The sequence below is a fragment of the Andrena cerasifolii genome, chromosome 8 (genome assembly GCF_050908995.1).
Source record: "Andrena cerasifolii isolate SP2316 chromosome 8, iyAndCera1_principal, whole genome shotgun sequence".
In the NCBI taxonomy this organism is placed as follows: Eukaryota; Metazoa; Arthropoda; class Insecta; order Hymenoptera; family Andrenidae; genus Andrena; species Andrena cerasifolii.
In genome coordinates, this window is record NC_135125.1 from 7,172,687 (window position 1) to 7,184,856 (window position 12,170).

Sequence of the window (12,170 nt, forward strand, 5' to 3'; positions counted from 1 at the left end):
ATCATTTTAAACAATTTAGCTCCAAAATCAAATTCTCCACTTCAAGGATAAATAACACTTAAATTCAAGCAATTAGGGCTTTTCTTTCGCGATATACAGAGGGTGGCCAAATTATTATACTCAAAACATTTTCGTCGACTTTTGGGATCATTTTAAAATAGATTTAATACGATTAAAAAAAAATATCTTAAATTCGCAACTAAAGGCTCTGGAAGGCAACTTTCTTAGCTTTCCAAAACACTCATCAAAATTTGTCTACGGTCATGAGTTCGCAAGTTATAGGTGTTCAAAGTGAAAAGTACCTTTTTCGCTTTGATCGCGAATAACTCGGTCAATATTTACCAGAAAAAAAATTTTTGGCCCGTGCAAACGTTCCAACTAGGCAAAAAAATCTGAAACTTCATTTCCTACGCTTCATCTTGATAAAACAGTAACATAATGGATGACAGAAGATTTGAGTCCTTGATTCAAAAACTAGAAACTTCAAGCGTTAAAATGCATTTTTAATTATTCTTTGCCACCATTTTTCGTAAAGATACCGCCTTTCCATCGCGTAAACTTACAAAATCTTAAATTTCTTTTCTTTGAGTATAATAATTTGGCCACCCACTGTATCTAAATACCAGCAGTACCAATGAAATAATTATAAAATTCGTCGTTGGAATAGTCCCATCGCCGAGAGCGTAGTAAATTCGTGCTGCGGTCCCCTTCCCCTGTAGCTGCGCTCCCATTGGCCCCCTCGGTCAGCCATCCTACAGCGGCGCAGCGATACAGCCGTTGGAGGCAGGTGCGCGCGCACTGGGGGACTACTTTCAGCGCGTTAAGCGAACAATAGGGATCCCAGAAGTGTTTCGGACGCGGTCGTGTTCGTGTACGGTTGCCGCATGCTTTTTTCTCGTTACTGTCTCGCGCGAACGTGTACACAAATTAGCTGGACGTATCCGTAGGTGGCATAGATTCCGGACGATGTTCGCGGTGAAGTAGTGACGGTACTCGCGGATCTTTGCAACTGAAGTGTTCACCGAAGTGTTGGTTCTCTCTAGTGTGTGCGCCCGGGCCCCGATGAGTGTGTGTCTAGCCGATGTGTGTGGATAAAATTCACGGCACCATGTCGTTGCCACGGCGAAAATTGGATTACGCATCGATGGCGTGCCTCCTCCTGCCCGTGCTCATTGTCGCCACCATTCCCGCGGCATCCGGTGAGTCCTAAACGACGCTCGCATTTCCCAAGCAGCAATCTGTCGCGGCGCCGTTCGCTGCTGGCTCGGCCGAGTCGTTTCGAAGTCGTCGGTCCGCCACATGTCGCTGCTAGGCAACAGGTCACGAAACAACGCCGAGCGCCGGCGCGCTGCGCCTTCCCATGTTTAACTGACGTTCGGCGTCCCTTTTGAATATTTTCCCCTTTGGACGTCTTGCCAGCCACTCGAGGCCAGCGCGTCCGAGGATTATCGAAACGATTCCCGTCCGTGCAATTGGTATTCCGTGCCGATTTCGGGCACCGCCGTGCTCGCCTTCGGCTACTACCTGTCTCGAAAATATCGACCATTTCGGCCTGTCTATGTCGCTCGGCGCGCTCCTTTCCTTTTTTTCCATAACGCATGTTTCTCCAGCGATTTTCCCTCCTCCCGGTTTGTCGCTCGACAGGCTCGTGCACGTTTGCACATCCGGTTCGAAGGGGGCTACCGGCATCGAGGCTCGAAATGTAGTTTCAATTGGAAAGATTACGGTTGGCGACGTTTATCGACGAAGGAGGGCTTCAACGATTTATTTTTTATCGGAAATTCGATGCACGCGTGCTAGTCGCCTCGAATGCACGTGGTTATGTTACTGTCACAGCGGTGCTCAATTTCGGTATTGTCGACAAGCGCGTGGCTCGAAGTTGGCAGTCCCTGAGGGACAGGTGCCCAACCCCGCTTTCCAGGAAACGAGCCTTCCTTCCCTCGTGCGCACGTAAACATCCGAGCCAGCATTTCGCGTCCCCGTTTCTTCTCAGCTTTTGCTGAAAAATAACAGCCTAGTTGGGGGCCAGGGTTCTTTTTATTCCCCTCTCTGCGCCCGTCCCGTTGCGATAACAGCGGCGCAACCAACAATCATAAATTTTAAGGGGGACATTAAATAAATTTTCTTCATTAAAATGTAAATGGCGGGTGTGCCATAAGCTGGACGTAATTATACACGCTTACTGTTTAAAGGTTACGGGCCCCATATCCGCGAGTAATTTATCGGCGAAATCACAAAATTGAGTTACGCCGCTCTTGTGGGAAATTGTATTCTACTTCGGAGAACTTATTTCTTTGGTAACAGGGTAATTGTAAAGCGCGTATATAGAATTGCAATGTTTATAAATTTAGGTATTTTTTTTTTAAGAAAGGCGCAAGGTACGTTTAATAGAATTTTGCGATCAGGTCTGGAGCATTTGCGGCACGGAGTGCTTCTATGACCTTTCGAACGTTCACAGTCATGGATTTTCATTTTCACTCGTCTACAACGCATAAATCTCTGTTGGCTGTGACGTAACACTGGCCTCAGACCAATGAGTACTTAGGCGGGAAGAACGTGCGGTCGTTACAAAGCAGCCGGAGTCGGCTGAAGAAAGTTAGCAAAACTGAAGGGTAGTGACACACGGACAAATGCAAAACTCCGATCAGCACTTGTTCAATGTTATTGCGTAACGAGCCCCGTCTTACATTAACTTAATCCCAGCCACACAAAGGGAACCATTCTAATCACTCTGCTTTCTAACGTTTCAATTTCTACGATTCATAGCTACCTGGCCTAATAGCGCTATAAACGCAACAGGCGAGGTATCGTATTCGTTTCTTCTCTCTAATATCATTGAAAATATTTAAAAAAAGAACCTTCCGAAATTCGTCTGCAAAACTTACGACCAGTATCATATTAATGAATAGCATAGCGAATAAACAACATTTATAATTCATCTTTAACTGTTGGTCTTCGTAATAATCGCCACAGTAACGAAGTAACGTGTAAACTAGATTTTCCGAGGCATTGGAAATAATGCTCGAAGCGCCATGTCGGCCGGGCGATGGAATAGAATCGTTCGACACTGCAGGATATATTCTGGAATGTTCCTCGATTGAGTCGGGTTGGCAGTCGCTTCCGAGAGCGGACCGAGGACCTCGCCTCGAGTCTGTTACTTTGCGTCGAGATACTCTGAATGCGGCATGGCGGCAGTTCTCCAGACGCTCGCCGTTCTTACGTTCTCAGGCTTTCTCTTCTCTCTCTCCATAGGAAACGATTCGCCCGAACTTAACGTGCTTTCACACAAAACTACGCGTCGTACGCGCCTCTGTACAAGCATTCGCCTTCGTTTTCGCGATCCTACCACGGCAGCTCTGCAGCTTATTAAAAAATTTCACTCTCCAACGAGTGCAGGTGACTTGTACGCGGGATGCTTCTGAATTAGACAAGCGTTACTTGAGTAGGTGATTCTGTAATTGCTTTGCAAGGAGTATTTGTTTTCGTATTTTGATTGGAAGTTCGTAATAAGACAGGTTTTCAGGTTCTTAGTTTCTGTTTGTAGAATGTGTGGCACATTTTGATTGTGTAGTAATTAAAATTAAGTCTCTTGGAGTAGATTAGAACTTCTTATTTTATTGTGCATTTGGTATTACTAATAGTGTAAGTTTAGATAGTAGTTTCATCAGAAAGTGGTGGATTATTGCTAGCAAATGTATATGATGGTATTTCCAATATTTTCTTTTGAAGAGAAGTAAGAACTGAACAGTACTCCAAGAGTTAATGCTCATCTTGCAAAGTTCAATGTTTCCTTTCTGTTATGGAATACAATAGAGACTGTATCATGACATAGAAACGTAATCATAATAAAAATAACCAACGATTGCCTCGTTCACGCTCAGAAGTTTGCAAATCCACTATTTTAGAGTAACATGCGATTTTCTATTCAAGTAGAATAACAAAGAAATCCTTATTAGCCCTTCGTTGACACACCTCCTTTTGTCGATCAATTTCGACATACCTGGGTGGCTCACACCCAGAGCAATTTTTGAACGACTGCCATTCTCATCTAAAGAATTCAATTATTATGGAAAAAATCATGGATCAATTTCAAGGTATCTAGATTGTATTCCAATAGTGTTTTGATTGAAATTTTATCGCAGTGTTTGTAAAAAAAATCTAGATTACCAGAAGTCGAAAAAAACGAAGAAAATCTTTTAAAAATTGTAACTTCCACAAACTTCAATATTAGAATCTAAAAATCTACAGAGTTGTAGTTGAGATATAATACTTTGAGAGAAAAAATAGTTTGTACGTCGGCTTTGGAAAAAAACTATTTATTTAGCATACAGAAGGTACAGAGCGTCAAAATCAGCTTATGGGTGGCTCTCACCCAGAGTGTCAACGAGGGGTTAGACAAGCTAAATTATTTCCAACGAATGCAAGTACCTTGCACACATTTATCGACTAAGTGTCACACATTTCTTCATCTAAATTAATTTAGTCCATGACCTATGCGAACTTCGCCCAGTTTATTCTCCTAAAGAAAAAAATTCTGTACATCTGTGTACTGAATTTTTACCTCTAATTCTTCCTACACGACTTCGAGAGCACCCCGGTCGTCCAAGATCCCCCGGCTTTTGACCGTTGGCGTAACGACCATCATCTGCGTTGGAATTCAGTCTCTCTAATACCGCCTAGGGACTAGAGACACTCGAAACCGTGGCGGCTTAGAATCCGACGTGCGATCGACCTGCAACCGGTTCCTCGTTCCCTTTCATCGATTCAGGGGCCACACGAGCCTCCTTCCGTGCACACGTGCATGCACACGGGCGCAACTTGAGAAACGCGTGCACGATCATACTAAAGTCTGTCGAGCGTCTCTCCCGCCGTTCACTTAGAGGCGAGCAACAACGCGGCTCTCCAAGAAAGGTCACAATTTGACGATCGTTCGCGCCGCGCGAACTCGACAGGTTTCGCTGGCGGAAAAATCGCGTAGCGCTTCGCCCCGAGGTAAGCCGTGCGTCGCTCTCGCGCCTCGAATAATTCACACGCAGCCGTGATTCGTTGACGCTTCCGCCGGCAGGGAAATCGATTTGCTTCCACGATCGGCCTCTCCACGCGCCTCCGGGACTTACCACTCGAGTTACGCGTGAATCCCCGAGCGGATGGGCCCGCGATGCTTTTCCCCTGTGTCCTCCTCGATCGATCCCCGTTTTCTCCGCGGCAGGACGTTGAGGGAAGGACGAGAGATACAGCCGGTATCTCGCGGCATCTGGTAACCAAAAGGGCAAAAGATCTCTGCCTCTCCGTCCCGCACGCCGACCTGGCCTATACGCCACAGGGACATTTGCATTCGTCTTAACCCTCCCCGCCCCGTCGCCCCTCTTTCTCCCCTGTGCCGGCGCGTAGCGTAAAACCGCATAATTAAGGACCTTCGCTACCGTACGTCCATCCGTTCCTTTCGTTCTTTCGTTTCCCTCTGCCAGTTACGTCGTCCGAGTCGCGCAACAGAGATCCCCGGCGCTCCGCAGTATCGCGCAAGGATCGAGGATTGTGCCGTCAGTCAACGGCAGGACAGCCACGGGCCCTTATAAAGCACGAAAGGATCTATCCTTGCGCTGGCAGTATGCAGATTCCGAGAAGCTTCGCTCCGAGAGCGGGCGATTTTTCGAAACGGCGGAGCGACGGGAAGATGGCTCGAGAGCTCTAGCGCAGGCAAACTCCGTGAAACTTTCGCGTCGTTTCGAAAACCATCGAATTCTCTACGTAATTACCCGCGAATCTTAATCAGTTATTAGGAAGCCCTCGTAAGTTATGCTCGTTCGGAGAACCCCTAGGCGTTTCCTCGTAAATTCCCAGTTCTTCGTGGACGATAGATTTCCTTTTGTGCCGTTTCATCCACTCCGCCACGATTTTCGCGTGACTTCGCGACGCGCGCGGAGTTGCACAGTCCCCTCGCCTGTTCCCACAAGCATCAAGCGCCAGTTCCCTCAGATGCGTTTTAATTCGCTATCATCCGCGGCCGATCTTCAGTTGCCGCTGGAAAAACACGCGAAACAGTTGCAGGCTCTTTGAAGAAGAAAAAAGTGAGACCAAACGGACGCGACTGTTTTCGCGGCGAGGAGACCACCGCGAGGAGATTTTCTCCCAGCGACACGTGGATATGGTTCCAAGGGCGGATCCAGAGGGCGATAGGGGCGATCGCACCCCTCCCAAGAGTAATAAAAGAAAAATATTACGACACTGTACTATTCTGTATAAATAATTAATGCGAGTGTAATTATTTAGGTTATAGTATCAGGTAGAGATGTTAAAATATAAATTACAAGGAAATTTTAAATCTTGTAAGGGAAGATTAAAAAATGTACTTATGTACTTTTACATATTTCGCCCCCTCAAAGAAAGCCTTCTGAATCCGCCAGTGGATGGTTCGGGTTTGGTCTAGAAGGATTATTTCCTGCGGCACAGGCGCGAACAAAGATCGTTGTTGTGCGTCTGACGGCGCGGACGTGTTTCCCAAGAGGAGCAACGACGAGGATACGCGAGAGGCTCGTTCTACCTTAGGTCAATGCGATCCTATCTATTAATCATTCGATTCTTTCCTCTCCGTCTCTCTACTCCTCCACGGGCGTAACAGCGTGTACAGAGTCACTCTTTTCCCTGATAAATGGCAATGAGCGCCACGGTATAGCGAATGCTTTACACGAGGCTAATCGCCGGCTAACTAATAACTTCTCCCCCCGGCGAAACGGTCATGGGAACCTGGGTGTTACGAGTCAGCAGAGATTCCCTGTTTTCGGCAATCCATCTGGCTCCTGACGAACTCCAACCTGCCTGAACGATCCTCCGTAGTCCTCCATGGCCGTTCGTGTTTGTCACGTTTGGAACAATCCATTTAGTAACAAATTCGCCAGCGTAACAGTGGCTGACCATAATTGGTACTCTTATCCGCACTTGTGGAGCATATTTTCCCGCAGAAATTTTCCAATGTCGAGTTCGCTCGTCTCCCCAGTTAGCAGCTCGAGGAACGACTGCGCGGACAGAAGGGCGGTAAATCTTATGGCTCTCTTGTCGTGAATGGACGGTGAAATGAAATACGCTTGGCAGTAAACGCGTTAAGCAATCCCGTATCGAGCGCTGCTCGTCGTCCGGATTCAATCGGTCCGCAGAGGAGCGACGCTGGTATATTCGTATATCACGGATCGGGGCGCACGGAGTTAAGTTGCGATCGAAATTATCGGTTCCCCCGTTCCTTCTGTTCGGGAACGGTTAAAAGTTGCCAGGCGCCGCAGCATTTCCAGGTATTTTATTCGGTTAGGAGCTGGCATTTACGAACCGCCTGGCGTCGTCGCTGTTGGTTAATAACGCGATGAAATATATCTGCATATCCAGTTTGTTTCAGTCGCCTGGGCAGATGGACTTTTATAGCCGCGCTGGCTTTTTTATAATGTCTTATTAACGCCGGCTAAATATCTTATTCATGACTCCCGGCGGCAAAGCTTTATCCGCGCTTACTGTGACGATTCCTCCTGCTGGGGATGCTTTTCTACGGGGTTGCGCGCCATTCATTATGCGCCCGGTGCGCTGTTGTCCCGATTGGATCGATCCCCTTGGAGGTTTGGTGGATCGATCGTAACACGGTCCGCGGGATTCGTAATTGCACAGTAGCGTTTTTCCGCGTACCGACAATTGGACGCCGTTGGCGTTAACGGGCTCGCAGATAAGTGGAAGTATCTCGCAATTAGCGTCGTGGAACGATGCCTTGATTAATTTTTCACGCGGTCAGCGGTGCTTGTGTTTGAAAGCAAGAGGAACCCCCTCGTAGACACGCTTGTTGGTTCGTATTACATGCTCGCACGACGGAACAATCGAAAGCCACGCTTACGCGGCTAACGTTCCATTAAAACAACTGTTTCATTTTCTCGTTGGCACACCGCCGGGATTCACGGCTCCAAACGCTGCTGTTTTATTATCCACGCGACGGGGTGACTTTCGATATTGGATTTTAAATTATTTGTATAACTAGCAGATAGATTAAATAGCACTTCGAATACTACCAAAGCGGGGCGAAGAGTGACTCAACTTCACACGGTTAATATCTGCATCTCGAACGCTTTACAATATTTTGTGAGCATCGTCTAGGGCGAAACCATAGGCTCTCGTCTAACCCATAGTCATGAAGCACTGTAGAAGAATTGAGGGGCTCGTGGAAAACAGGCACGTTCCACTTTTTTGGCAAAAGGGCGCCTCATGCCTCTCGGCTCCTTGGGAACATGTCACCTGATAAAATTAATTTTTCAACTAAATTTTGATAATAGTTGTCGGTTGCCATCTACTTCAAGTGCCCTTTAAAATAATTACAATATCTTATCGCACTTCTTATGAAAATAATTTTTCCTTCAACTTGCTTTCCTCTAAAATCAGAAAACGCTCGCATGTGCTTGTTTTCCCCCTGGGCCCCTAAATTTCTCCTTTTCTACTGGGCCACTGAATTCTCGAAACAGATGCCAACAGTTCGAAGTTGGCCCACCTCCTATCATACAATAACAGCACTTGATACCGCATTTTTCAACCGGCTGCAGAAAACAGATCACTTTCATATTCCTAAGAAACCCAGCGCTGCTATCACGATCCTATAGATTAATTACCGCGTGAGCGAAGCTGATCGAAGCCTGAATCCAGGTGTTCCTCGGCCACCGAAACAAGCGAGCAGCGACTCGCTGCCACGTTTCGCCTTATTATGACGCGAGAAATTTTCCGGAAGTTACGCGAAGCCCTTGCGGAGGGTTCTCGCTGTCACTTTTCCACTCAACTTGGCGCGTGTAACAAGGAAGAATCGGCGGCGCAGCCAGGCTTTCGCAATTTGTAAGTGAGAAACGCCGCTCTTACCGAGTCCCATCGCGCTCTGGCGCTGTGCGAACCGCGGCTGAACTTCTTCGTGGGTGCGCGGCGTCTGTGTGCACATGCATAAAATCGGCCGATCCGTGTCCGCGTGCACATGCCCGCGGATTCGTTTGCGTGCGCGGCTGTCGAGCGCTGCCGGCGAGTTATCAACCACCTTCGCTCCCACAAACTGGTCGCCCCGGTGATCTTTGCGAATGATAACGCATCGCCTGGCGCGTTGTCCCGCGCTTTCACGTTGATTGGCTGTGACTTCGCTCTAATTGGACCCGCGAGAACCCAGCCAGAGATAATCCAGTTGGTCGTGGCTGCTCCCAATCCACCGAATCGCTTGCTGCATTATTACGTTCGTACGAATTCGGAACGAGTCTCTCGGTTGGTTATTGAATATGTACTACTGATTCGTACGGCTGTTGGTGCGCTTGGTGCAATTTGTTTGCGCATCGAAGCAGGTGCTTTTGCATCGTTCGAGGGGAATTATGTTTGTAGTGGTGTGGCTGGAGGTGAGGTTAAAAGATACCGTACCTGCTGGAAGTATTTATTGCATCACTCTAAAATTTATGCAGGGGGTACGCGATATTTCCATAGCAATATGATTGTCGTTCGAATAATTACAGCTCTACTAATTCAACTTATTTTGGCTAAGACAGTGAGCCGCACATTTTTGCAATAATATTTTCCTGGTACTAATAATAAGGGAGGTGATGTGGAGTTTAATATTCAAGTGATGCAATAAATATTTCCAATTCTGTACGTAGGGGAGACCGGGGCTAAAAGTTCCGGGGGTAAGTTGTTCCGACGGCTCTATCTTCAAAATAAAAAGAGCGTTGTACTTTAAATTATTTTTTCCGCGTGAGTTGATCACGCCACTCTCTCGCCCATTTTAATTGCGTCCGCGACAGCGAATTGTGTGGTTGTAAGCAAGGCCCTATTAGTCGCGTACCAGATAAGTAAAAATTTTTCTATCATTACATTTTGGTCTATTTCAATTATTTAACGTCGATATTATAGATTGAATCGTTCTTATGGATCAAATGACATTTAAGAACATGGTGTAATAGTGTTTATCGTTTGAATACATGTATAAGCAGAATAGTCTTTGAAATTGCTACATGTGTCGGTAGGGGCTAGTTGTTACCGTGACTTGGGGCACGTTGTTACCGTAAAAACTTGCCCCGCCGCAAATAGGTCTATGAAGATAGCACCCCCAAATTCGATTTTTTAAAAAAACTCAACGGCATTCGTTTGTTCATCGTATGCCCATGTTTGTCCATAAAAAAATTTCGTTTGCCCACACTTCAAAAAAAAAATTATGGCAAAAAAAAATTTGCATCAGCACCCCCATGAAAACGTTTTAATGATTTCTCGGTGGAAAATGATTGTCCTTCGTTTGCCCACGTTTGCCCATAAAAAATTTTTTTTTTGCCCACCCTCCAAAAAAAGTTATGAACAAAATAAAAAATTTGTCTTCATCACCCATCATGAATGTATTTCAATTTTTTAATAGAAGGATACGAATGTACCCGACCTGGCCACGTTTGCCCACTCTCAGATTTCATTTGCCCACCCTCCAGAATTTAAATAAAAAATAAAAACCTCGAAAAGAAGGGTACAGGTGAAGCGATCGCGTTAAAGTTCGATTTTTCTAGAAAATATTATCAAAATCGGTCTTTCAACGATGCAGTCCGTTAGTTTAGATGTAGAAGAGATTTGCCCATGCATTAATTTCGTATGCCCACCCTCCAGAATCGAATTATTAATACAGATAGCCAAGAAGTGCGGTACCCGTTGAAGCGATCGCGTTAAAGTTCGATTTTTCTGGAAAATATTATCGAAATCGTTCTTTCAACGATGCAGTTCATTAGTTTAGATGTAAAAGAGATTTGCCCATGCATTAATTTCGTATGCCCACCCTCCAGAATCGAATTATTAATAATGATAGCCAAGAAGTGTGTCGTTGGAAAGAATTCGAGACTATCGCAGACATTTGTTTACGTTTCGGCAGTGGCACTCGGCGCTGCTACCCTTTAGGGTATCAACACTGCGTGTCGTCATCGAACGTGCCGAAACGTAAACAGATGTCTGCGATACCCTCGAATTCCTTCCAACGACGCACGAAAGTCGGTCGGTCTACAGAGTTCGGACGCAACTCTTGCAAGACCGTGCATTCATTTACGGTTTGTGAAGTAACTGTGAGATTATATTATTTTCCGTTGTGCGATATCATTGCGGTAATTAGTGAAAAATGACTAGATAACCACTCTGGTGTTATTCTGCACATGCTGCAGATGTGTGAAAAGTGTGAAGTGTTCGATGAGCGATACAAATTTAAGTGTCGTTCCAATAAAGTGAGAAAGAAGTGTGTGCAACATTTTTTGGATAAAATGTCACCAAACACCTTCAACCTTTACGGTAAGTACAATTGATTTTGATAATTCATTCGGGAAAAAACGAACGGAAAGGTATTCGGTTCAACGGGTACCGCACTTCTTGGCTATCTTTATTAATAATTTGATTCTGGAGGGTGGGCATACGAAATTAATGGATGGGCAAATCTCTTCTACATCTGGACAAACGATATGCATCGTTGAAAGAACGATTTTGATAATATTTTCCAGAAAAATCGAACTTTAACGCGATCGCTTTAACGGGTACCGCACTTCTTGGCTATCTTCATTAATAATTCGATTCTGAAGGGTGGGCATACGAAATTAATGGATGGGCAAATCTCTTCTACATCTGGACAAACGATATGCATCGTTGAAAGAACGATTTTGATAATATTTTCCAGAAAAATCGAACTTTAACGCGATCGCTTTAACGGGTACCGCACTTCTTGGCTATCTTCATTAATAATTCGATTCTGAAGGGTGGGCATACGAAATTAATGGATGGGCAAATCTCTTCTACATCTAAACTAACGAACTGCACCGTTGAAAGAACGATTTTGATAATATTTTCGAGAATAATCGAACTTTAACGCGATCGCTTCATCTATACCCATGTTTTCGCGGTTTTTATTTTTTATTTAAATTCTGGAGGGTGGGCAAATGAAATCTGAGAGTGGGCAAACGTGGCCAGATCGGGTATATTCGTATCCTTCTTTTAAAAAATTGAAATGAATTCATCGTGAGTGATGAAGACAAATTTTTTATTTTGTTCATAACTTTTTTTGGAGGGTGGGCAAAAAAAAATTTTTTATGGGCAAACATGTGCAAACGATGGACAAACGAATGCCGTTGAGTTTTTCCAAAAATTCGAATTTGGGGGTGCTATCTTCACAGACC

At 45.4% G+C, this 12,170-nt stretch overlaps 1 protein-coding gene across 2 annotated transcripts in view; it reads left to right on the forward strand.

Annotated features, from left to right (window-relative positions):
* Positions 1–813: 813 nt before the first annotated feature.
* The window catches only part of N (neurogenic locus Notch protein), a 281,303-nt gene continuing 269,946 nt past the window's right edge, over positions 814–12,170 (forward strand). For both annotated transcript variants that reach the window (XM_076819252.1, XM_076819253.1), the window contains exon 1: positions 814–1,199. In XM_076819252.1, coding sequence (XP_076675367.1) covers positions 1,082–1,199 — 118 coding nt within the window. In that variant the 5' untranslated portion in view covers positions 814–1,081. The remainder of the gene's footprint in view (positions 1,200–12,170) is intronic.